This window comes from Sceloporus occidentalis, unplaced genomic scaffold, assembly GCF_023333645.1.
Source record: "Sceloporus occidentalis isolate IW3139 unplaced genomic scaffold, rSceOcc1.0.p SCAF_5, whole genome shotgun sequence".
Taxonomy (NCBI): domain Eukaryota; kingdom Metazoa; phylum Chordata; class Lepidosauria; order Squamata; family Phrynosomatidae; genus Sceloporus; species Sceloporus occidentalis.
Window position 1 is genome coordinate 28,790,656 of NW_028316985.1, and position 25,605 is coordinate 28,816,260.

At 39.2% G+C, this 25,605-nt stretch overlaps 1 protein-coding gene across 3 annotated transcripts in view; it reads left to right on the plus strand.

The window, feature by feature from the left end:
* Positions 1-403: 403 nt before the first annotated feature.
* POLR3B (RNA polymerase III subunit B) overlaps positions 404-25,605 on the plus strand; it is a 79,115-nt gene continuing 53,913 nt past the window's right edge. The window contains exons 1-12 of one of the 3 annotated variants that reach the window (XM_089528036.1): positions 404-538; positions 1,962-1,994; positions 3,471-3,527; positions 3,614-3,678; positions 5,049-5,124; positions 5,673-5,773; positions 7,218-7,309; positions 8,053-8,170; positions 9,179-9,287; positions 16,752-16,874; positions 18,993-19,109; positions 21,052-21,186. In XM_089528036.1, coding sequence (XP_089384162.1) covers positions 467-538; positions 1,962-1,994; positions 3,471-3,527; positions 3,614-3,678; positions 5,049-5,124; positions 5,673-5,773; positions 7,218-7,309; positions 8,053-8,170; positions 9,179-9,287; positions 16,752-16,874; positions 18,993-19,109; positions 21,052-21,186 — 1,098 coding nt within the window. In that variant the 5' untranslated portion in view covers positions 404-466. Of the gene's footprint in view, positions 539-862; positions 871-1,961; positions 1,995-3,470; positions 3,528-3,613; positions 3,679-5,048; positions 5,125-5,672; positions 5,774-7,217; positions 7,310-8,052; positions 8,171-9,178; positions 9,288-16,751; positions 16,875-18,992; positions 19,110-21,051; positions 21,187-25,605 lie in introns of those variants that run through there. The other 2 variants (XM_089528033.1, XM_089528035.1) reach the window with 2 other exon arrangements.

Below are 25,605 nucleotides of genomic sequence, written 5' to 3' on the forward strand. Positions count from 1 at the left end.
CTCTGTCAGAGAGAGAGAGAGAGAGAGAGAGAGAGAGAGAGAGAGAGATCTGGTGCCACAACAAAACTACAATTCCCAGGATTCCCTAGCACTGAGCCAGGGCAGTTAAAGCGGCCTCAAACTGGATTATTTCTGCAGTGTGTTTAGGACCTAAATGCCTCATAAAACTACAGTTCCCACAATTCCATAGTACTGAGCCATGGCAGTTAAAAAGTGGTATCAAACTGAATTATTTCTCTTTTGAACCTTACGGGAAGAGGCGGGATAGAAATAAAATTATTATTATTATTATTATTATTATTATTATTATTATTATTCCCGGATGTGAAGAAACAATTCGGGGCGGAACCTTTGCGCACCTCCCCCGTTGCCCTTCCGGACAGGTTTCGCCGATGCACCAGGGGCGCACATTGCGCATGCGTCGTTTTGCGGGGTCTCTGCCGGTTCTTTTTCCTCTCTCCCTAACATGGACGAACTGGCGGCTGAGCTGGGCGCTGCCACTCCGGAGCAGCTGGCGGCTCCTATAAACACCGTGGAGGTGAGTGAAAATGGCGAGAACTGTAGCAGGGAATAAATACGTGGAGCCTCTCTCTTTCCAGGCCTTTCCTCTATCCAAAGTGTGCATATGTATGTAAATATGGCTTCAGAGTCTGTAATGCGCATGCGCGGACCTTCACCTTTTACTTCAGCAACCAAGCCAAGAGAGGCGCATGCGCGGAGCTTCAAGGCATACACCTTCAGCAACTGAGTCACGAGAGCGCATGCGCAGAGCTTCAAGCTGTCACACTCCCTGCGCGCATGCGCAGCAGAGTCTTTTTCTCTTTAAAATGCCTTTTTCTGACTATCACAGGGAGCATCTACACTGCAGAAGTAAAGCAGTTTGACACAACTTTAAACACCCCCATGGCTCAGTGCTATGGAATCCTGGGATTTTGGAGTTTGTTGTGGCACCACAGCGCTCTCTCTCTCTCTCTCTCTCTCTCTCTAAGGCTTAAGTGTTACACAAAACTACAAATCCCAGAATTCCATAGCATTGAGCCGCCAGGACGGTTAAAGTGGTGTCAAACTGGATTATTTCTGCTGTGTGGATCACAGAGTCATAGGCTGCAGTAATAACCCAGTTGTTTTTTTTAAAAAATAATTTTATTTAAAAAGCATTTTAGAACACAACGTAAGATCTTAAACCGTAACACACAACATCCAAGTTTACAAACACAGACTTTTACAAGCATCGTTGCTTTTTATAAGGAGTCTTTCCTTCTCACGGTGCCCCCAAAGTATGAGTCTCAATTTAGTCATCCTGGCTTCCAGGGAGAGTTCAGACTTGATCTGTTCTAGGATCCATTATTGTGTTAAACCGTTACGTTTCTGCAGTGTGACAGCAGCCCAGTAGAAGTAAATGGAGGTCCCTGAACGGCGCAGCAGAATAGGGAAGTCAGTACATCATACAGTTATTTGCCTGTTACATCTGCAGTGGGCCCTTGGTGTCTGCTGGGGTTTGGCTCAAGGACTCTGCCCCCCATGGGTACCAAAATCCATGGATACCCAAGTCTTATTAAATACAACAGCATAATAAAATGATGTCCCTTATATAAAATGACAAAATCAAGTTTTCCTTTTTTGGAATTTATATTCATGCCGTAGATGGTTGAATCCCAGGATAAAGAATCCATAGATATGGATGGCTAGCTTAATAGAAAGCAAGAGCAGGAACAAAATCTGGGACTTTCGGGTCTTTTTAATCAGTCAGAGATTTAGTGCACTAAACACATACATGTATTTTAATGTATCTCTGATGCTGAGCCATTGGTTGTAAGAATTCACTGGGTTAACTAAATAGTATTGGTACTACAAGTTGACTATCCCTTGTCCAAAATGCTTGGGATCACTAGTGTTCCATATTTCAGATTTCTTTTTGTTTTATTTTGAAAGTTGTTTTATACTATACTTTTGTTTTCCAGGAGAAATGGAGACTGCTTCCAGCATTTCTGAAGGTATATCTGTAAAATTGCTACTGAGAACAGTTGCTACTTAACTGAAATAATTTGAAACATTAATTTGAAATAGTCTTGCTTAGTAACGAGGATTACTGGTAATATAGCTGGTGTATGTTTTTAGTTGTAACATAATGCCTAGAGCCATTCAGTACTAACTTCTTTGATTCTCCATGTTATAATTAAAGCCAACAAAAATAATGTGCTTTGTATTTGACCTTATCTGTATTATAAAAGCAAATATATTAAGATCTCCTAGTTGTGCATTTTAAGACAAAAATTGTAACTTGCAGCTTTCTTCTATTCCTAAATTCTAACAAGTCTACTTAAAATCCCTGTTGGTTCAGTTTCAGGGTCTATCTAGTCAGCATTCTTTATCCCACCATGACTGGCCAGATTCCCAAGAAGGTCTAAAGGGCAATACACTCATCCTTCCATATTTGCAGCTTTGATATTTGTGGATTTGATTATTCACAGATTTGATTAATATGTTCTCTCTAGAAATCTCTAGGTCCTCCAGTGCAACTCTATGGTCAACTTTAACTAAAAGTTACACTGAAAGACCTAGAGATTACTCTACTCAGCATTTGTAGCTCCTCCAGTGCAGTTCTATGCTCAGTGTCTGTTGGGCATTGACCACAGAGTTGTACTGGAGGACCTAGAGATTCCTAGAAAGGTGTCCTTTCAGGTAAAAACATGGTGTTTTTGTTATTTGCGGTTTTTCCATATTCATGGGGGTCTGTGCCCCTAACCCTAGCGAATAGTGCAGTTGTTTTCCATATCAGATAGTCAAGGCATACTGTCTCTGATTCTAGAGTTATAAGGAGAGAATTGCAGTCAGTCCCATTTCCCTGCAAGTTATGTGTCTGTCACTTTCACAATTGACATTTTAGATTTTTCAGTACATAGTATCCTAAATTTTAAGAAATGTATAATACGAAGTGGCTCAATTAGTTGCACTAAATAATGACATCAAGCACATAACTTGACATCATGGACATCACTCATCAATTTGTGCATTCCGAATTTGTTCTGTGAAATTGTATTTCAAATTTTGTTGATGCAGTTGATTTGTACAGTGGGCCCTTAGTATCTGCTGGGTTTTGATTCCAGAATCCCCTGTGGATACCAAAATCTGTGGATGTTCAAGTCCTATTATATACAGTTGCATAATATTATGATGTCTTATATAAAATGGCAAAATCAAGGTTTGCTTTTTGGATTTTTTTATTATTATATTCAAGCTGTGGATGGTAGAATCTGTGGATGCAAAATCCATGGATATGGAGGGCTGACTGTAATTTATAAACCCAAAATTATGTATTTGATCAATTAGGCATACTATGAAATGTATTTATTATACACAATTTCTGAGATTAAACTCTGTTTTGAATGTTAATTAAGTTATATCTGTTTATTGACTTAATTTTTGCTCTGAACATTTTTTCACCGCACATAATGTGTGGTTTTTTTTAGGTGAAAGGACTTGTAAAGCAGCACATAGATTCATTCAATTATTTCATCAATGTAGAGGTGAGATACTTTTGTTTTTTAATTAAACCATATCATCAAAGCATACCTTACAACACTGTGTAAATGTGGACTTCTTTTATTTCTAGATTAAAAAAATCATGAAAGCCAATGAAAAAATTACAAGTGATGCTGATCCAATGTGGTACTTAAAGTAAGTCTAAATTTGATTTTGGTAGTTGTGCTGGCACAGGGACATCGGGTGGGCCTGGATGGCTGTCATGTGAACTTTGGGCTTGAATATCCTAATATAGGCTACATCTGCAGTGCAAAATTAATGCAGTTTAACACCGCTTTAGCTGTCATGGCTCCATGTTATGGAATTCTGAGATTTGTAGTTGAGATATTTTACCTTCTGTCTCAGAGAGCTCTGGTGCTACAGCAGATTACAAATCCCAGGATTCCATATGATGGAGTATTACAGTTAAAGTAGGACTGAAACAGACTGCAGAAATAATCCATCTTGAAACTGCTTTAACTGCCCTGGCTCAATGCTAGAGAATTCTGTAGTTTTGTGAGACATTTTAGCCTTTTCTGTTAGAGAGCTCTGGTGCCACAACAAACTACCAAAATTCCCTAGCATGAGCCAGGGCAGTTAAAGTAGTTTCAAGATGGATTATTTCTGCAGCCTGTTTCAGCCCATAGTGTTAAGCTTTATTCATTCTTCATTGCAAATGCAGCTCTACTTGGTGTGTTTTAATTGATTATTTTATGTAGTATGGGTTGTGTAATTGTATCATTTGATTCCCGCCTCGATCCGCAGGGAAATATTAATTATTATTATTATTATTATTATTATTATTATTACTTGCTGCACAGTCCTTTGGCTTAGATCATTAAAAAGCTAAATCATTTGAAATCTTGTATGAAGCTGCTTAAATGTAAAAAAATGGTATGTGATATCAACCATTAGGCCTGCATGCCATAGATTCCCCCACTCACACTCACATGCACATATAGTTGCCTCCTATTAGTCTAATGTGGACATATTTAATTATTTACTTGTTTATTTGGCATATTTATACCTCATTCTTAAGCCACAAAGGTTGTCAGATAGCTTACAAATTATTAATTAGACAGTTCCCTGCCCTCAGGCTTACAGTCTAGACTCTAAAAAGACATGACACAAAAGGAGAAGGGAATGGCAGTGGGGAAGAGGATCAAGTCCGGTGGTTTTTGTCTCCCTCTGAAGCCAATGACAAATGGACTGGAGGGAGGGACCTTTTTCTCTCTCTGGGCTAAGTTTGATGAAGCTGGACCTGCCTTTCTCTCCTCTGAGACCTGGGCAATGGCAGAATGCTTACACAATGAGACTGGTATGGACTCATATGGCTGAGTGAAAAATATTTACTTCCATTTGTTGACATTAAGTTTATGGTTGTTCCTGTATTTGGTTTAGAGTTCCTGTGTTTGATTTTTAGTAAAATGCAATATAATGACATCTCATTTCAGTTACACATATGAGTAACTAGTTCATCTTCTCTCTTTCTTAAAATGTAACTTAATTGGATCTTAACGTTACAGATATCTCAATATTTATGTGGGTACGCCAGATGTTGAAGAAAGCTTTAATGTAACAAGACCTGTTTCTCCTCATGAGGTATCTGCTCAGTACTTTTGAAGCTTTGTATGCATTGGGATTTTAACATTTATAATTTGTCACTGGCATGCAAATGGAAGAAGAAAGGAAGATATGAGTTCCAAATATACCGATTTATTGAATTTGTTGTGTTCTAATCAAATGCAGCCAGCATGCCTATATTTAAGATCAAGAGCAATATTTACTAACTCTGTCTGGCTGCAAAGTTATGTCTGATTTAAACTCACTTGGTGTTGGTGTTGAGTCTTTACTAATAATCTAGATAAACCTTTGTTTTCTGAGTTATTGAAATATTAACAGTGAAATGTATCTTAGTGTTGTTCCTAAACTAATTCAGTCAAGAAATACAATGTCATCTGGATAATCCAGGCTGCACCATAAACCTGCATTTTTGGTGATTTTAAATTGGCTTTGTCTTGCCATAAATATTTAAATCCTTGGGGAGATAAGCTACCCTATCTTATATAAAGGAAGGCTTGTATGTGGTATATATTTTGCGTAAAGTTTTTCCACCTAAAAAATGTTTAATATTGTGACTTCTCCTTAAGTGTCGCTTGAGAGATATGACTTACTCCGCCCCAATTACAGTGGACATTGAATATACTCGAGGTAGTCAAAGGATTATTCGCAATGCATTACCTGTTGGCAGGTAAGATACTAGTATAAAGATAAGTATCTAGTTACATTCTTTAGTAACACTGTGTTAAAATTTGAGATGCCTATTTTAATCTAAGATTACAGTCCACCAGTTCCTGCTATGGTACAACTGACATTTTCAGTGGGATTTGTATTTTCCAGTTAAAAGTCCCTGGGTATCAGAGCTGAACTTGATGCAGAAGGAATTGTGAAGCTGAGTATCTAAACGGGGGATAGATTTGCCCATAGATAGGATGCAGAGAGAATCTTTTCGCCTTTTCCAGTATTTGGAACTGGGAGAAGATTTATTTGCAGGTGAAAACAAAAGCCATTCTGGCTATTGAAGGCTATTCTTTTGTCTTCATTTTGCAACAATTGAGATCTGTTCAAGTAGAAGGAGCTGAGGCAAGGCAAGGGTACAAAAATTCTGATTCATAGTCAGTCATAGCGACTCAAAAATGGTTCTTTTCATGCTACAGTGGAATTCTGGAATAAAGTTACCTTGTTGTCTTCCTCAAGTGATTTAGAGTCAGTAATTATACAGTAATGTGTTACTGTTACAGTGAGTAACAATCAATTTCATCTGCCATACGAAAGCTATTTCTTGGTGCTTTCTCTGTGCTTCTGAAATACGTTTGCACACATGCACACCATTTAATTTCTCTGTGTAGAGTAACAGGTTTCTGAAATTAGAAACTCGGGAATTAGGTTAATTATATTGCCAATCTAGAATGATTGACACACAAAGCTACTTATCTCCAGCAAGTAAATAAACATGCCATGTCAGGGGACTATGGCTGGAAGAATTAGGACAGCCAGGTAGCAGCACTGAGTTGAGAAGATAGCATTGCTTAAAATGCTGACATCAATTCAAAACAAGCTTTTAGGCATAAGAAAATGAAAACAACATTTTAAAAATGCACAGCGGAAATGATGAGCTGTGAGTGCAAGTAAGGGAGACGAAGGTTGCATCTGCACTGTAGAAATAATCCAGTTTGACACCACTTTAATAACTGCAATGGCTCAATGATGTGGAATTCTGGGACATCTGCTACAATAGGAGTTTAGCTATTTCAAGACCAACAAGAAGCACTTGTTTGGGCATTGTATATTGTGGTTGTCACCAGTATAAATAGCATTATTTTTGAATTAAATTAGGACTATGCAGACCTCCATCTACTTTGGCTCCCCCAACTTCTTAAACCCTAACCAGCATAGCCATTGATAGGAACTGAAGTTCAACAACATTATTCCCCATCCTTGGTGTAGACCAACTTAGATCTATGAATGGCTGTTTGCCATGACAGTGAAATGTGTTCTATGTTCAGGAGTTTGGAACAAAAGGGAGGCTCTTTTCTTTTCCTTTACCCTACTTGTGATTTTTCTAGAAGCTGGCTGGCCTCTGAATGAGCTTTCAGTACACATGAAGTTAATTTTTACTTTGGGGATTCTTATAGGATGCCAATAATGTTGCGAAGCTCCAACTGTGTTCTTACTGGGAAAACGTCAGCAGAATTCGCCAAGCTTAATGAGTGTCCCTTAGATCCAGGTAATAACCTTAGTTTTTAATTGCCTTTGCTCCTTTTGGGTGATTTTTGATCCCTTTAAATATATTTTGCAATGGAATCTTGAAACACATGGGCCAGTATAGAATGAGAGTTTCAAAGATTCAAACAATGGAAAGATAAACAAAGTTTCTGCAATAATTAGAGCAGTTACCAAGCTTCCCATTAAAGAAGAGCATAGTGTCATTGGTAGCTATATGCTTTGTGGGGTCTGCTTGCTGTCCAGTTTTCAGTTTCACCTGGGTTTGCCAGGACCCCTGGTGGCAAAATGATTAAATGCTGGTACTATAGCGACAAGGTTGACACAGCCTTCCATCCTTTCATAGGTCCTGTAAAATGAGTACCTTACAGACTGTAAACTGCTTAGAGAATGCTGAATTCACTATGAAACAGTATAGAAATTTAAATGCTATTGCTATTGTATTGCATAGGTATTCAAGAGGTCACAGTAGCACAGTGGAGCATTTCTTTAGATATCCCCTTTGTACATACCGGGGTAGTTGATCCATTTGGTAAGGTGCTTTCTTGGATTTAATGGAATTGTATTTATTGTTGAATGATATAAACGCAGAAAATGGAGTGAGATATTTCCTCACTAAGTACTGTATGTATGTGTAGTTAAGAAAGCAAAGCAAAACATTCCAGAACTTTACAAAGTCAATTGAAAATAATTTAATGAATGACTGAAATATGATTCAATTCTGATTTTTTATAATCTGTTTGATAGGTGGCTACTTCATTGTTAAAGGTGTAGAAAAAGTCATTCTTATTCAAGAGCAGTTATCAAAAAACAGAATAATTGTGGAAGCAGACAGAAAAGGGACTGTTGGTGCATCTGTTACCAGGTAAAAGAACTGCTGAGTAACTGCAAATGTGTGATCTCCTATGGTATTATAGCTAGGACCCAAAAAGACTTTAGCTACTTTAAGTGCAAAAGTTTTACATATACCCATTGGGATTTCTCTCCCCCCCCCCCAATTCATTGCAAGATTGCAAATGGGTTTGCCTTTGCCTTTCTCTGAGGCTCACAGAGTGTGACTTGTCCAAGGTTACCCATTGGCTGAACAGGGATTTGAACCCTGGTCTCCAGAGTGTCATATTCCTACATTGACTCTCACTGTATGTATATTTAGCAAATATTGTTTAAATGTACAGTGCATACACGGCATACGCGGGCTTCAAGCTTATGTTGAATCCATGCGATAATAAAACATGGTGTGCGCCGCGAGCACGTGCCCCATTGTTTTCAATGGGGCATGAGCATATGCAGAATTCCCCTTATACGGGGTGATCCATTCCAGATCTCCTGCATAAGGGAAGGGCCTACTGCAATTCCTAACAGTTCAGCCAAGAGTTTCATTTATTGAAAGATCCCTTCTAGTTAGCTTTAAATCAGTGGCTTAAGCCATTGTGAAGCAAGCCCTGTAAACTGCAGAAGATTTTACTGCATGCAATGTGAAAGGTATGCATTTTGTTCCATCTTAAGTGCCCAGGAAAATACAGAATATCTGCAGGCTTGAAGCAAGATTTAGCAATTTGTCAGATTCTATTTATTATTTATATAGTGTCTAAAAAGACCAGAATAAAATCAAATAGAAAATACTGTATAATGGCAGACAAATCCTCTTTACAGGCTTACACAGAAATAGGACGAGGCTGATAGAGCAATTGAATATTAGAGCAAACAAAATCTTTAGGGGCAGTGAAATTCAGTGGTGGTGTTCTCATGGATGAGACATTTAAACTTCTCTCTTTTTTTAAAAAAATAAATAACTTTTGACCTGGTTCGATTTTTGAAGATTCATAATATAATAAATAATGATACATATCAATTTCTTTTTGCAAATAATTAGTTCTACTCATGAAAAGAAAAGCAGGACAAATATAACTGTGAAGCAAGGAAGATTTTATCTGAAGCATAATACCCTGTCTGAAGATATCCCCATTGCTATTATCTTTAAGGTAATGTTTTAAGAACAATCTGCATCTTAATTGTTAGAAGAACAAGCAGAAGAACTTCAAACATTTTAACTAGTAATCCAAAATGTATATAGGGAGGATATTTAGTTCTTGTTTGGATGGCTTGTCTTAGTGGTTAATGCACATTGTAGCATTTGTAATTTTTGTTGATTTGGATTTAACTAGTGGGTTGTACCTTAGCCTAATCTGGATTCTGAACTTGGAAACATTACTTCTTGGACTGCAACTCCCAGAATTTCCCAGCAAACATTGATACTGGCTAATGCTAGGGGATTCTGGGAGTGGTAATCAAAAAGGTAAACTTTCCATGGATTGTATCATTGACATGGTTGGCATTTTTTATTTTTTTGGGGTCTTCTTTTTTTGGGGGGAGGACAAATATAGGCTGAACTGGAATTTCTTGACTACTGTTCTGATTGAAATGTAGTTATTCATCACTTTCACACTTCTCAAAAGATCCATACCAGTTTTCAGGTAAAAAAAATCCCAGCAAAATAGAGGTGTGCATTTTAGAGAAGATGCAAATATTCATGTAGTGTTAGAGAAAGAAAAGAAGAAGAAGAATCTGCTACCCAATCTTTCTGAGAGGAGAACAGTAGCTGTAGGCCAAACCATTGCTTTGGTCGGATTGGGTCTACCTTTAGTTCATTTCCTGTTTTTATGTTTTATATTCAGCTGCATCAGCAATGGAGCTGTACTTTGGGAATTCTGCCAAACAGCATAACTGTATCTGATTACCATTGCCAGAAGAGGGCAGCACTTGCTTACACTATGAGAGGAGTATATTTGAAAAGATAATGACAGGAAGTCAGGAGCATGATGTATTTATCTACTGATATCAGTAGGGTTTAAGTTTTGCATGGGTGTATTTCTATAACAAATAGGTCTTGAAAATCAAGTTACTTTCCTGATAAGCTAGAATTCCCAAATTGATATTGTCAGGTGTTTCTTCAGAAGCTAATACCACCACATACGTATAAAGAGTGCTTCAAATTTTACATGATGTATATACTTACTGTGTTTCCACGTGTGTGTTAATAGTGCTGGTGTGCTAAATGGAGTCCTGCTTTTTTGCCACACATATCAATATATCCCTTCATGGAAACTTAAGAGGGTACCTTAGAATAACTCATGAATTTATAGTATTTGTGTGGTGATATGAATCTGCCCCTTCAGGAAAAGACATAAAAAGGGGTTACAGACCTCTCTGCAAACATCTTGATGTATAAGGACGATTCTACAGCCCTTAAGAATGGCACACATCTTTGATGTATAGGTAGCATGCTAAAGAGTAGGTAGCAGCTTTCCCTAACCTGGTGCCCACTAGCTCTACTGCAGTAGAGCATGGCTAACCAGCTTGCAGCACAGAAGCCATAATGTCACGGCTAATAAGGATTAGGCATACAAGCAATGTGGCTCATAGCAAGACCTGTCTAAAATTACTGCCACCAGCAAAGCTGGGATGGGAATATGTTGAGTTGCAAATTACAGTAGTGCATACTTCAGTGTCAGTATCTTGTTTGATTTGCTAGGAAGGCTGGCAACAACTGCCTTAGAGGCTGTTTATAATTTGCTTCCTGATTCTTTTATTTTTGTCCATGAAATAGCATGCAAAGTTGTTTAACTGTGGGTTTCCAAGCATGCAGAATTAGATGCAGCATTGTCTCCAGTCAGCATTGATCAAGGTACTTTTCTGTAATTGTTTGCAGCAAGGTGGCAAAGTCTAGCCCTGGAGCTTCATGTGCCCATTTTTGCAACTCTTGACCATCCAGTCTCACCAAAAAAAGTGTAGTATTTCTCAGTCTTTGTTACATACAGTTACAAAGCTATGCTGATGTGCTAAGACAAATGCTTGTACTTCTGACCGCTTGTTCATAACTCATAAATTATATGTGCTTGTTCATAACATCCAAAATAACCCTGAGCAGTTCTTGAAAGCCAAACTGTCAGTGCACCTTCAGCTTTCTGAGATGTATCTGAGAATGAAAGAAGGAGAAAATAAATTATGTATGGACTGAAGTCACTTTACCTTTTGACTGAGATATAACATATGTGCGCCTCCACACACACCTCTTTTGGAAATACATTTCCCCCCCTGTACTAATAAAATTGAAATAATGCTTGCAAGGTTTTGCATAGTGCTTGCAAGGTTTGTTGAGGAGCACATAAAAATGCTTAGTGGGCCTTGTATGTCACCACCTTGGCATCTTCTGCTAACATGTTTTTAATATTTAATACAGGATTTGAGTATCACTATTCTGGCTGTATAGATGATGACATGGGCAGATTGAAAACTGATTTTTTTCCCCAATGAAATAGGCCTTGTATAATGTGCTGGACTTTTGTTTAGCTTACTTGCTAATTAGCTTACTTGCTGTTCACCGCTATGATCTTTGGAATAGCGGTATATAAATAAAACAAATTATTATTATTATTATTATTATTATTATTATTTATTGTTGTTAATTTGTTTTAACTAGTAGTCATTGTAGCTTGGTTTAATTGCTTTTTAACTTTTGTATTTTATATAATTTTTAATAGCAAACTAGTCTATTAAAAATGCTGAAAATCTCTGGCTAATAACCTGAAATCAGAAGTGTCAAGGCAGTACAATACAAGACATTTGGGGGGGGGGGGGTAGAAAACAGCCAGGAAAGAGAATTTGAGTGTATAGCTGGCAGCACAAAATTAGGAATATTGTGACATTAATCTAAATGGAAAGCAGTAGCCCAGTGGGACTGTAAAATACTAATGTTCACCGGCTAAGGAGCAATCAGTTCTTCTAGAGTTTTTTGTGGGTTTTTCAGGCAATGTGGCCATGTTCTAGAAGAGTTTCTTCCTGACGTTTCGCCAGCATCTGTGGCTGGCATCTTCAGAGAATGCTTGCCTGGAAAGGACTTGGGTATATATATTGACAGCCTCAGAGGAGGACAAGGCCTTGTCCCTCTGCCACGGCATCTCTGTCCTGGCTATATCTTGAGACTTCATAGAAGCTGCAAGCAGTTTGTGTCTACTGCTGCCTTCTGGTTAGCAAGAACCCATCAGGATTACTAGGAGCCTTTATTCAGCCAAGTGACAAACCAGATTGCTTATCTCTATGCTTCTCTGATAAATGGAGTATGGTTTTACAAAGGCTGGCAAGTCTGCAATAGTGTTTAATTGCTATACGTTTGTAGTGAGTGTATCTTTAAGACAGAGGTGCATGACTGTTGCTTTCCTGATAATGTAGGACACCCAACTTCCCTAGCCAGTCCTAGCCAGTGATGAGTAATCATAGTAACTGTCATGGAGTTGCAATCCAACAACATCTAAAGGGTCACAGTAGCATATCCTTGGTGAAAACCAAAACGTTTATGGAATTTCCCCTTTATTTCTAACTATCTTATTTAGTTGAGAAGCTCTGAACAGATATACTGACAGTCATAGAAATATGTAATATAAATAGAGCCTTTTCATATTGTTCACCAGTATCCTTAACATGGGAACCTACATTTAATTTACCACTTTTACATGCTACAAGTGCTAATTTTATTTTGTCATTTATATATACAGCAAGTTTTAGTCATTATTTGTACGTTTGTGTATGCAATGACATATGTAATTGCTGCAGACATAGTTGCATATCCAGAATACATATGTGCATATGTACAAACGGTATATATTTCATTTAAATTATTACTTTTTTTCAACAAGGACCATACTAGGAGTTCTGTGCATTAAATGCTCTATGAAGAGCACTTAAGTGAAGCAAAGGCTTTAAGTTTCCACCTTCTAGCAATATTAGCATTCCCAATGTGGGGGTGAGCTTAAAGCATCTTCTCATCACATGAGCTAGGCTGCTTTATAATGCAGGATAACAGAAGAGCTCTGACAGGGAAGAGGAGGAAGACAACATCATTCACATCAGCTGTCACTTGTTGAATTGTGGGGCAGTGGGGTCATCAGCTACTTGGCAGCACCACAGACCTGGAAGAGGGGGCTGGAGGGAAAGCCTTCATTACGTGTTGCCACCCTTTCCTTGCTCTACAATATCCATAACTGTCTGAGGAGTAGTACTTAGTGTATTTGAGGAAAGATGTATGAACAAGGGCACTGCAACAGGGGCTCTCTATCATCAGTTGGCCAGATGATTAGGAATGACAAGATTGTGGGACAGCTGTTGTTATTTTCCATTTGTTGCATGGTGTTTGGTGATTTAGAACGTTGTTAGCAGCAGTCAAATCAGCTAGAGCAAAAATTTCTCAACTATTCAGCACATCACTAGTACATGATAGGAATGGAGTCTGGGGCAACCACAGGGTATGAAAGATCCAGTAAAGACATCTAAGAAGAAAGATATTTAATGTACTTTAAAGAAAATGTGACTTGCCCATTTACAATGAGAACCAAAGTACACTGTGTACCGATAACATATTCTGCAGTGGCTTTTGTTATTCACAGCTTAAACCTGCAATATGCATACAAACATAACCTTTTCACCCTCCCAACTTCTTAGAAACATAAGTCTGCCAAAAGGAGGTTTTAGGGAGATTATTTCCTGTTTCATGATATGGCAGGACTCCAGACTTGTGTGAAAGGAGAAGCTTTAGTAGTATCTGGAATTCACAAAGGCCTGCACTGCTGGCTGCCACTTTGAAACACTTTCTTCATAGAGACACTGGTGAGAGATTTTCCCCATAAACTGTTAAGTCTTTTCTTAATTTATTAAGCCACCTTTAAAATAAAAGGTATAATCATGCACTGTGAAAAAACAAGATAAAATTACTTTCAGTTTAACATTCTATGTGAAATCCTGCTCTTTATCTTCCCCTTTTCCATGGAAGCTACCAGCACTCACCACTAAGTTCTGCTGCATGGAAGAAGAACAGAGGCAGCTTCAAGATTGAGGGATATCAGGGCAGCCCCCACTGATGGGTCTTGGCAGTAGTAGCCAGCATGTCTGTAGCCATGCTACAGACAGCTTATAACTACTGTATGAACTTCCCACAGTTAACCTGGAGGAATGTCGTGTCAGGAAGCATTGTGGGGAATTTTTAAAAAATCTCATAGTCACCCAGTGACACTCATCCAATGTCAATGCAGTGGCGGGCTATGGCTTCCCTACTATCTGTGTCTGGAGGAATTACGGGAAATTAAAACACTGTCTCAGATTTATCCAGCTTCAACGGTTGAAAAAGTGCTATATATACTCATGTATAAGTCAAGAAATTTTAGTCAAAAATTTGACCCAAAATCAACTTTGAATCAGCTTATCCATGGTTCAATGTAAGTGCTGTACTTTATAATAATAATAATGAAATATTTATTTATATCCCGCCTTTCTCTTTTGAGGATCTAGGCGGATAACAACAGTCCAGTATAACATTTAAAAACAGTAGTAACGTGATCCCAATCCCCTAGCCCTCCCTCCTGCTAAAATACAAATAAAACATCATACTATATAATAACAGTAGCAGTATCACACATTACACCCAGTTGCATAGAGAATGCAGCTAAAATTAGGAGCATGGAAAAATATTTACAGGAGCGGACATAGGGAGAGACAGTGGGTAGGTGAGCAGTTCAGGTTCTCATTTTGGAGGTTAGTCTGGAAAGGCTCGCCAGAAGAAATCTGTCTTTATCGCCTTTTTAAAGGCCTCTAAAGATGTAATTTGGCGGATCTCCTCTGGTAGGTCGCTCCACATTTTCAGAGCCGTGGCTGAAAAGGTCTTCTGGGAAGTTGCCACCTGCCTGGTTTTCTTCGGCTGTAGTTGGTTCCTCCCAGAGGACCTGAGTGTGCGGGAAGGATGGTATGGGGGGGTGGGGGGAGGCGTTCCCTCAAGTAGTCTGGACACAGGCTATGTAGGGCTTTATAGGTAATAACCAACAACTTGTACTGAGCCCGGAAGCTAATAGGCAGCCATTGTAGAGATTTTAAGATAGATGTAATAGGGTTGTATTTAGATTTACCTACAACCAACCTGGCTGCCATATTTTGAATTAATTGCAGCTTCAGAACATGGCACAAGGGCTGCCCCATGTAAAGTGCCTTACAGAAATCAAGACGAGAGGTTACCAGTGAGCGTACAACCGTTTCTAAGTACGCCCGTTCCAGGTAGGGTCGCAGCTGGCATATCAGCCGAAACTGTTAACAGTCGCTCCTGGCCATTGCGGCAATCTGAGAAGTCAGCTGAAGCAACGAATCCAGAAGTACCCCCAGATTGCGAACACAGTCCTTTAGGGGAAGTGTGACCTCATCCAGGACTGGTGAGCATATCTCCATATCTGGTTCAGGTTTACCTATAGCGAGTACCTCCGTTTTGTTTGGATTCAGCTTAAGTCTGTTCCCCCTCATCCAATCCATTACTGATCTCAGTTATTCAGAGGGGAGATGCCTTCCTTTATCTCTTATAAACAAAGGAATCATTCCCTGGTGAAGGCAAAAGTGTAATTTGTCCTGGAAACACTGCCACCTCCTTACTCTCTCATCCATCCAGCCTTTAGGGTGAGCACAAACAGTTATACATGCTGGAATTTTGAACATTCTTTGGCATTGTTTTCCTTTGCTGCATTTTTTAGATCCTTTATTACATAGCAAAATCCACACTTTTGGCCACAAAACCTGACCTTGACTTATACATGAAGTTGACTTATAGTTGAGTATATATGGTAGGTGTCAGTGCAGTGGTAGAGTTTGCCACAGCACTCTACTGTCTGCGGATGGTCTTGGGAAAGGGGTCTCAGCATCCTTGTAAGAGAGTCTTGTGAGGCAGCTCAGAAAGCATGGGGCCCTGTTAGCCCAGCACGGTGTAGGCAGTTAGGAGCCGAGTGGCCAGCAGCACCCTTGTGATTTTCCTGGTGCATGTATGTTCTTCCTCAGTGCAGTGCTGGCTAAACATTGCCCAGTGATACCTCCTTCCTTATAATAATACCAGGCCCCCCTTGCACGCAAAAATAATATTAAGTGACAGAGTCTTAGTAACTTCCAGTGAATCACAAGCACCAGCTGCTGAGAAAAGATGCATGTTATCATAAACTAACATCAGTGATAAATTTGCATAACTTTGTAAGGTTTCTGTGGTTGTAGAATACACCTTTGATTTCCTGTAGTGCTTCCAACTAGCTTCCTCTTTTCCATTTGTCAGGTACAAATGGCTGGTCATTACTTCTTATTAAAAAGCAATATGATGCTTCTTCTGTAAATGATCTGGCAGTTAATAGCTTTCTAGCAAAAGCCTACTCTGTCTCATTTGTCTTTTGTGCTGCTGCTTCTGCTTATCAAGATTTTTGTTCCACAGTTTTGAGTAGCTGCTCCCTGCACCAGATGGCCCTGTTTCTGAGAGAACTCACTTTTGCTTTGGAGTAATAGTGATTACAATACCAAATTAGCATAAGCAAATGTCAGCGCATTAACACAAAATCAATGTTCCCTCTCCCCTTTTGTACCTCCCCCCTTCCCTTCTTTAGGCCATGGGTGTCGAGAGTGACCAAGAGATTGTACAGATGATTTGTACAGAGGAGCATGTGATGGCTGCCTTTGCCCCCAGCTTGGAAGAGTGCCAGAAAGCTCAGATTTTCACACAGATGCAGGTGTGTATAATTTCGAGCATCTGTCAATAATGTATTTCTACAAGGAGAATGGCATCTTAATTTTCCCTATTGTGAGTTAATTGAATGGCTCAGAAAGTGTGTAGGTGAATTTTTTGCTTGCCAAGCCTCTGTGTTTACTATGGACCAGAAGCAGAGTTGAGAAATTTACTTATTGGGCCTGCTCTCAGAACCCCCAGACAGGACATTCACTGACTGGGCTCGCTGAGGATTCTGGGAGTAATAGTCCAAAAGACTATTCTGAGTTCAGCCCAAAAGTTTGCTGTTCACATCAAATAGCCCACTTCTGAGAGTTGGACTATGCAACATTCATCTGACACAGAAGAATTTTTGACTGTGCCATCAAACTTCAGATGGAGGGATTGTATATTTCAGTGTTCTCCACTTGTGAATTTTGAGGACATGGTGGATTACAGTGTACAGTTTGCTACATCTGAAAAGGTGGTTTAGTGCAGCATGCGTGCAGATCAGTACAAATAGCATTAAATGTAAATTCAGTGTAAGAACTTGAGTCATTCCTTTTTTACTTTTTTACTTTCAGTTACTTTATACTGTTTTAGCCTCCACCAATACCAATACTTTAATAGTGACAAGGGCCAGTACTATTGAACTAGCATGATTAACATAAACTCAGTCAGGAGTTTACTACAGTAGTCACAGGAACAGTAATTTACTACATAGTTGTCTTTTCTGCATAGTACAGTCAGCCCTCCATATATTTTTTTTAAATCCAAAAAGCAAACATTGATTTTTCCACTTTATGATATATCAGGAATGTATATTACATATATAAAGGGCATCATTTTATTATGTCATTGTATATAATGGGACTTGAGCATTCATTAATTCATTTAATTTCTATGCTGCCATTCTCCCAGAAGGGACCCAAGGTGGCTCACAAACAAACACATTAAAAATTTGTTACAATTAAACAATTAAAATTCAAGGCAAGCAGGGAAGGGGCCAGCCTTGCTTCCCATGGAAGGACGTTCCACAGGGCAGGAGCAGCCACCGAGAAGCCTCTCTCTCGTGTCCTCACCGGGCAAATCTGTGATGGGTGTGGGACCAAGAGAAAGCCTTCTCTTGAAGATCTTAGGGCTCTGGTAGGTTCATATGGGGAGATACGGTTTCTCATATAGTCTGGACCTAAGCCATGTAGGGCTTTAGAGGTCATGACCAGCACTTTGAATTGTGCTCAAAAATGAACTGGTAGCCAGTGAAATTGTTTCAACAAGGGAGTTATATGTTCCTTATAACTGGCCCCGGTCAGCATTCTGGCTGCAGCTGTGGCAAATCCATGGATTTTGTTATCCTTGAAGGATCCTGAGACCAGACCCCAGTAGATACCAAGGGCCCACTGTACATTACATTCGCCATTGGGGTCTGATAACCAGAACTTGAAGGTGACAATTCAGGCAAGGTCAAAATTATACTAGTGGAAGAATGAGAGGAGACCTCTCCCACGTGCTATATGGTAGTTAAAAACTTAATTTTTAAAAAAAGCTCAGTGCATTTTGACCTTATCACCAATTGGCCTTCAGAGGCTATTCAGTCTATAGAAATTGCTGAATTGAAGTCTGCACTCTCTATACAAGTAGGCATTTGTAAAAGAATAGAGAGTATAGAGAGTGCAGATTGCAACCCAGAAGTTTCTGAAGATTGAATAGCTCCTGAAGACAGCCAATTGGTGATAAAGCTAAAATGTATTGGGCTTTTTGAAAAATTAATGTTTTTTTACCATTGCATAATATGTGGGACTTTGCCTGCTCTCATTCTTTCCAAATTATACTAGAAAATATATTTTCTGGTGGAATCCTCTAAAAAGGTTGTTTTGATATGCTGTCTTTCAACCCATTTTTATCTAGTCATCTTATTAAAGAAACATCATACTCTTGTTGTTGTTGTTGTTGTTGTTGTTGTTTGCTTTAAATTTTAAAAAATAGTTTGGTGCTGTTGATTTTGTTAAAAAATTCATCAGTTGTTCATGTGCAGTGAAACACATATGAAAGCTGAAACAAGAAGGCATAGTGAAACTGGTAGATCAAGAATGTAAAAATTTAAATTACAAATACACTTTTTTGCTATGCTTTTACTTCACAGGCATTAAAATATTTGGGAAATAAGGTCCGAAGGCAGAGAATGTGGGGAGGACCCAGGAAAACCAAGATGGAAGAAGCACGAGAACTGCTAGCAACAACAATTCTTGCCCATGTTCCGGTATGTCAGCAATAATTGTATTGTGGAACAGAGGCATAGGGTACTGGGAAAGGGTTGGGATTAAAGTTCCTCAGGAAACTGAAATAGGATTCCACCATTTAAGATAAAGTGGATTGAATCCTCCTAGGCAGTGGATTCTAATTTTTCCAAGTGGACTTGTGGCAATGATTGAATATTTAGCCCTCCCATTAATTTGAGCTCGGTTTTGTTAGTGAGCTCAAGAAAATCTGTTGATCTAAGATCTAAAATCCATATTACGGTACTACTTTTTACTAGAACAACTGAAAGATCACAAAATACTGTTGGCACTTCCAAAATTTCCAGTTGTCTTTGTCAAGCAAGTTGTTCCAAAAAACCAGGGGGGGGGGTATTGTATTGGGTGAGGTAGACAAAGACAACATAATACAAAGAGTGTATTTGGTGAAACATGTAGGGTAAGGATGGTATAGATTCTAATTCAGATGTACTTTACATGTTGCCAGACTTTTTTTTATAGTCATGATGTACCTTTATAATCACAATGATGTATCTTCACCACAATGTAATCCCCCCCCACCCCAAGATAGCAAAAAAAGTATACTACTTCTTTCAAATAAGGTGTACAGGAAGCATGACTTTGGTCCAAAGCACACTGCATAAATAATCCAGTTTGAGACTGCTTTAACTGCCCTGGCTCAATGCTAGGGAATTCTGGAAACTGTAGTTTTGTGAGACATTTAGCTTTCTCTGTCAGAGAGCTCTGGTGCCACAATGAACTACAATTCTCAGGATTCCCTAGCACTGAGACAGGGCAGTTAAAAGTGGTCTTGAACTGGATTATTTCTGCCATGTGTTTTGGACTTTTGTTTTCAAGTTGAACTGTGGTAATGGAAGCCTCATAAAAGTTTGATACAGCTTAGAAACAAAGCATGTGGCATTCCACATGCTTTGCTTTAAATTTTAAAGGTAATGTTGCTGCTGTCACAGTGGCAGCAAATCTGAGAGCAGTGGTTGAACAGGAAGTGGGATCTGAGAACCACTACAGCCCTAACTTCTGGAAGCTACTTCAGAGATAGGCCACAAATTAAAATTTTGAAAGGAAGTGCTGTATATAATCTTAGAGAGTTGAAAAGGATTTTCAACACTTAATAATCAGGATGGGACTTCTGGGTGTCATATGACCTCTCTTGTGTTATATAGTTCTCTCTCCCTCTTACTTTTTAAAAGTCACTTTTTAAAAATGCAAGAAAAACTGTTACACTACAACAAGACCTAAGGGAATAAATACTTCCAGTTGCGCAGATTTCCCCCCAGGTTCCCCCCCCCCCCTGAATATATCGAAGTTGATGTACACAAAAATGTGAGTAATCATGCTAGGAGGGGTTGACTTTGTCTCTCTCACACAAACACAAGCGTGGGGCTTGGGGAACAAAGCTGGAAATACATGAGAATTATTGTTTGAGAATAAGGTAAGTTTTTTAAAAAAGGTCTTATCACAAATTTCAAACTGTGCCAGATTTAATTTCCAATGGGAAATTATGGGCATGACCTGACACATAATTTGTTATTGCCAATAAATTCTATTATATAATTTATGTTAAAATTAAACTTTGTGAAGCTGTTCACTTTTAGGTTGCATCGGGTTAATCTTGAAAATTTAGGGTTGAACACAATCTCTCTCTCTCTCTCTCTCTCTCTCTCTGTGTGTGTGTGTGTGTATTCACAGCAGTGACCTTTTTCAGCAAGATATTATCATCACAAGAATACCGTTTTCTCTTTCTTAAACAAAAATTATTGTGACAAACTCGTAAAGCTTTGAAAAGAGTACAGTAAATTCCCCTGAAATTTAAGAATACAATAGGACTACAGAATTAGTTTATCTGACATGCAAGTTTCCTTAGTAAAATTTGTAGAAAGACTAGTTGTTCTCTGTTAATGTTCTCTCTTGCTTTCTGTATTTTAGGTAAAGGAATTCAATTTCCGCTCCAAGTGTATCTATACAGCTGTGATGGTGCGCAGAGTGATTCTGGCCCAGGGGGACAACAAAGTGGATGACAGAGACTATTATGGAAACAAACGGTTGGAGTTGGCAGGACAGGTAAAGAAAAACAGTTGATTGATTTTTAGTAATGTGGCTTGAAACAGTAGCTTCTCTTAAGCAGAGATTCCTCACAGTACATCTCATCAAGTGCCTGTCTTCCCACTCTAGATGCTCGTGTGGCCAGGGCGACAGTAACTTGCACTGGTGCTGGATACTGACTTGTCACATCCCCCCGTTGTTGCTGTTGTAGGTGTCTGTACATCTGTGAACACACTAATGCCCCCACACAGCTGCCAGCAATAGTAGAAGTTGAAGCTGGGGTGTGTTGTATTTTTCTGATTGGGGTTCAGGATGAGGAGACGTTACACATACAACACTGATGTGGCACAGATGTTTCCTACAAACCAATTGGCAAATACAGGGAAAGCAAGACTACTTCAGCTATTCTTTACCAGACAGGATATTGTGGCTTGTGAAGTCTACTTCTCAGTGTATCTGTTCTGAAGCCATTGAGTTCAGTGGAACTTATTCCCAACTATAAATCTGCATAGGATTACAGTTTTAAATCAGAGACAAGAGTGTGAATGTTGGTCTGCAACTTTTAGCATTCCTCACCATTGGTTAAGCTGGCTAGGGTTGCTGGGAGTTGCAATCTATCAATATTTACAGGACTGTATAATTCCTACCCCCCTCTTTACATGTTTGCTGAAGGAAGCAAGGATGATCACGTCTCTGATCAGAACCAAATGCCTTGGACACAACACAGAGGATGCTGGCTTTGTTGTTCTCATCTTCAGCTGGAAATTTCAAAATGTAGCTGACATGATCTTGTCTACATTCAGTTCTTGCATCTGGCTGGCCACTGTTAAGTGCATAAAAAGGGCATTAAGGGTGGGGTTTTTTTATGTTGTGGGAGCAGATAAAACTATGTATGGAAAAAAGTAATCTGTATAAATTTCTGTAATCTTTCAGAGGAGTCTTCTGCTACTCAGGTAAGGATGGCTAAGGAAATACACTGGCCACATCATATCTACTTCTTTTATTTACAAAGCATTCTTTAATTATTACAGTAGCCCCTCCCAATTCACAGGGGATCTGCTTCAGATGCCCCCACGAAAATTGCGACTTGCAAAATTCAGATCCCATTGAAAATAATGGCACATGTGCAGAGCTTCATTTTATGCCTCCCTGCTTGCCCCTCCCATGAAGAGCGAGACTGCGGACTCCAAGTCCATGAAAAGAGAGGGACAAGTGTATTTCAATTTCTAGATGAAGAATGAATTAAATATGTAAACTTTGGATACTTATATTTTTCAGTGCTTCATACATTCCACCCTCCATATCTGCAGACTTGCCATCTGCGGATTTGAGCATCCATGGATGGCAACCGGGGGGGGGGGCAGAGGAGGAGGGAGGTGGAGGACAAGAAAGAGTGGAGAAGAAGAAGAAGGAAAAGGAGGACAAGTGGCAGCAGGGCGACGGAGGGGGTAAGAGGAAGAGGACGAAGGTGGAGAAGGTGGGGAAAAGAGGACGAAGGAAGAAAGGAGGAGGAGGAAGGCAGAGGAGGTGGGTGGGAGGAGGAGGAAGAGCGGAGAAGAGGAGAAGGAGGAATGAGGAGGCAGGAAAGAGGTGGATGGGGAGGAGGATAAAGAGCTGTGGTGGTGGAAAGAGGACGAGAGGAGGAGGAGGTAGGGAAAACGAGGAAGAAGAGGTGCTGCCCGCCACAGTGAGAGTAGTGAGGCTGGCATCAGGAGTGGTGGGGGGGAAGGGCCATTGTCCTCAATGGTGGCATGGCTGTGTGGCCACACCACCATTGAGTACTATGCGACTTGAGCATCTGCGGATTTTTGTATCCATTGGATGTGGGAGTCCAGAATGGATCCCCCATGGATACCGAGGGCCCACTGTACTCTAAATACCTAAAACATAGTTTCCTGTTTAAACACTTTTGGAAAATATGCCCTTTTAAAAAAAGCAAGCCTGAGTATATTTGATAGATCAGATGACCATAAAGTTGGTAATCAAATGTTATTGTTGTTAACTTCTGTCAAGTCAGCTTTGACTTATGGTGACCCTAAGTCACTCTATCATCATCAGCCCTGCTCAGGTCTTGTGATTTGACCATGGCTTCCTTAAGAGAGTTTATCCATCATTAATGTGATCTTCCTCTTTTCTTACTGGTTTCTACTTTATCAAGCATTATTGTCTTTTCTACTAAGTCTTGTCTTCTCATGATCTATCCAACAGTCTCAGTTTAGTCATTTTGCCTTCTAGGGAGAGTTACTGCTTGGCTTGCTCTGTGACCCATTTATTTTCTTTTTATCAGTCCACAGTATCCAACACCACATTCCAAAGGAGTTGATTATCTTTCTGTCAGCTTTCTTCACTGTCGAGCTTTTACAGCCATACATAGAAAAGTGAATTGGATAGCATGGACCATCCTAACTTTAATATTCAATGATACATGTTTACACTTCAGGATCTTTTCTGGCCCCTTCATAACTGCCATTTCAAATCCTAGTGTTCTTCTGAGTTTTTAACTGCAGACTTATGGCAACCCCATGATTTTCATAGGATTTTCTTAGGCAAGGAATTTTCAGAGGTGGTTTAGCCAATTCTTTCTCAGCCATAAAGCCTTCAGCACCTGGTATTTGTTGGCAATCTCCCATCCAAGTAGTAACTAGGGCTGACCTTGCTTAGCTTTGAAGATAAAACAGAATATGGTGTATTGAGGGTTTATTTTCTTTAGAGTTATTTAAATCATCTTGGGTCATTATTTTTGTTTTCCTAATATTAAATATTATTGTATATTATCATTTATTATATATTATTGTTTTCTTAATATTTAAGTGTAAACTGTAAAGCTGTCTTTGCACTTTCTTTGACTTTCTTTAGTTGTTGTTCCAAGTCTTTGCTATTTTCTGAAATTGTATGATGCCAAGTTATGCCATCTGCATATCTGAAATTGTTGATGTTCCCTCATCCAGTTTTCATGCCTCCTTCCTCTAAGCCTAATCCTACTTTATGTATGATATATTTAGTACACAAGTTAAAAAGATAGAGTGATAAAATGCAGGCTTGCTTGACCCTCTTACCAATTGGAAATTTTTCATTTTCCCCCTGTATTCTGTCCTGTCGGTAGTCTCTTATCTGGAGTACAGGCTATATATATATCAGGACAATCAAAATTTGTGGCCCACCCATTTCTTTAAGAGCTATCCATAGTATTTCATGATCTATCCAAGACTTTGCCAAAATGTCTGCACAGGATGGTTTTCTTCTGAAAGTTTTTGGTGCTCTCCATTATCCAACATATGTTTGTAATATGGTCACTAGTGTCACTTCCTTTCATGAAACCATTGTGCACATTTGGCATTTTTGTTCCACATATGGTAAAAGTCTTTGTTATAGACTTTTGTGCATCACCTTGCTTGCATAGGAAATTAATGTAGTGGTCCTGTGGTTATTGCAATCCTTGACATCCCCCTTCTTGGGAATTGGAATGCATATAGAGCATTTCCAATCTATGGACCATTATTTTTTTCCCATGTTTGTTGATGGAGTTTAGTTAGAACTAAAGTAGATTCTACCTCTGCAGCTTAAGGCAGCTCTGTTGATATGCCATCAGTCATGGTGATTGATTTCTTCCCAGTGCTCTGAGTGCAACTTCCACTTTCTAAAATTGTAAGTTCATCTTCAAATGGTGCTTCCTTAAATGATTCTGTCATCCTTTCATTTCTTACACAGTTCTTCAATTTATTGTTTCCATTGTCTTTTTATTTATGTTTGGTCCTGGATTGTGTTCCCCTACTTGTTGTAGAGCATCCCCATTCTTGGTTTAAATTTCCCATTGATTTCTCAGATCTTGTACAAGAGATCTCATGGTCTTTTTATTGTCTTCTATTTCTCTGCATTGATTATTATTGTAGTCCTTGCTGTCAAGTTGCTGAACAGTTGCATTCAGTATTCTGACCCTCTTTCTGTCACCTTTAACTTTTGCTTCTTGTCTGTCCTTACCTGCTTAAAGACTTTCATCTGTCCATTTAGGATTCTCTTTCTTTTTGGTTTTAGATAGTGTCATTTTGCATTCCCCCCTTTCAGTGCCTCTGACTTCAGTCCAGAGTTCTTCTAACTCCCAGACAAGTAGGCTTAATAGTGCAAATCTTGTTTTTACATTACTTTTAAATTCTATGAGTATGTCCTTCTGGTTGTGTTTTTGTATGATGGATATGCAAAGTACAGTGCATCCGCGCTGTATTCGGGTGCACTATACACGGCTTCAAGCTTACACTGAAGTGGCGCATCAATAAAATATGGCGTGCACGCTGTGTGGCATTGTAAGCACAGGCCCCATTGTTTTCAATGGGGCGTGAGCATACACGGAATTCCCCTTAAGCGGGGGGATCATGTAAGGGAAGGGCCAACTGTAATCTCCAGAAGTTTTAGCTTCAGCAAACGTTTAAACGTATCACTGCA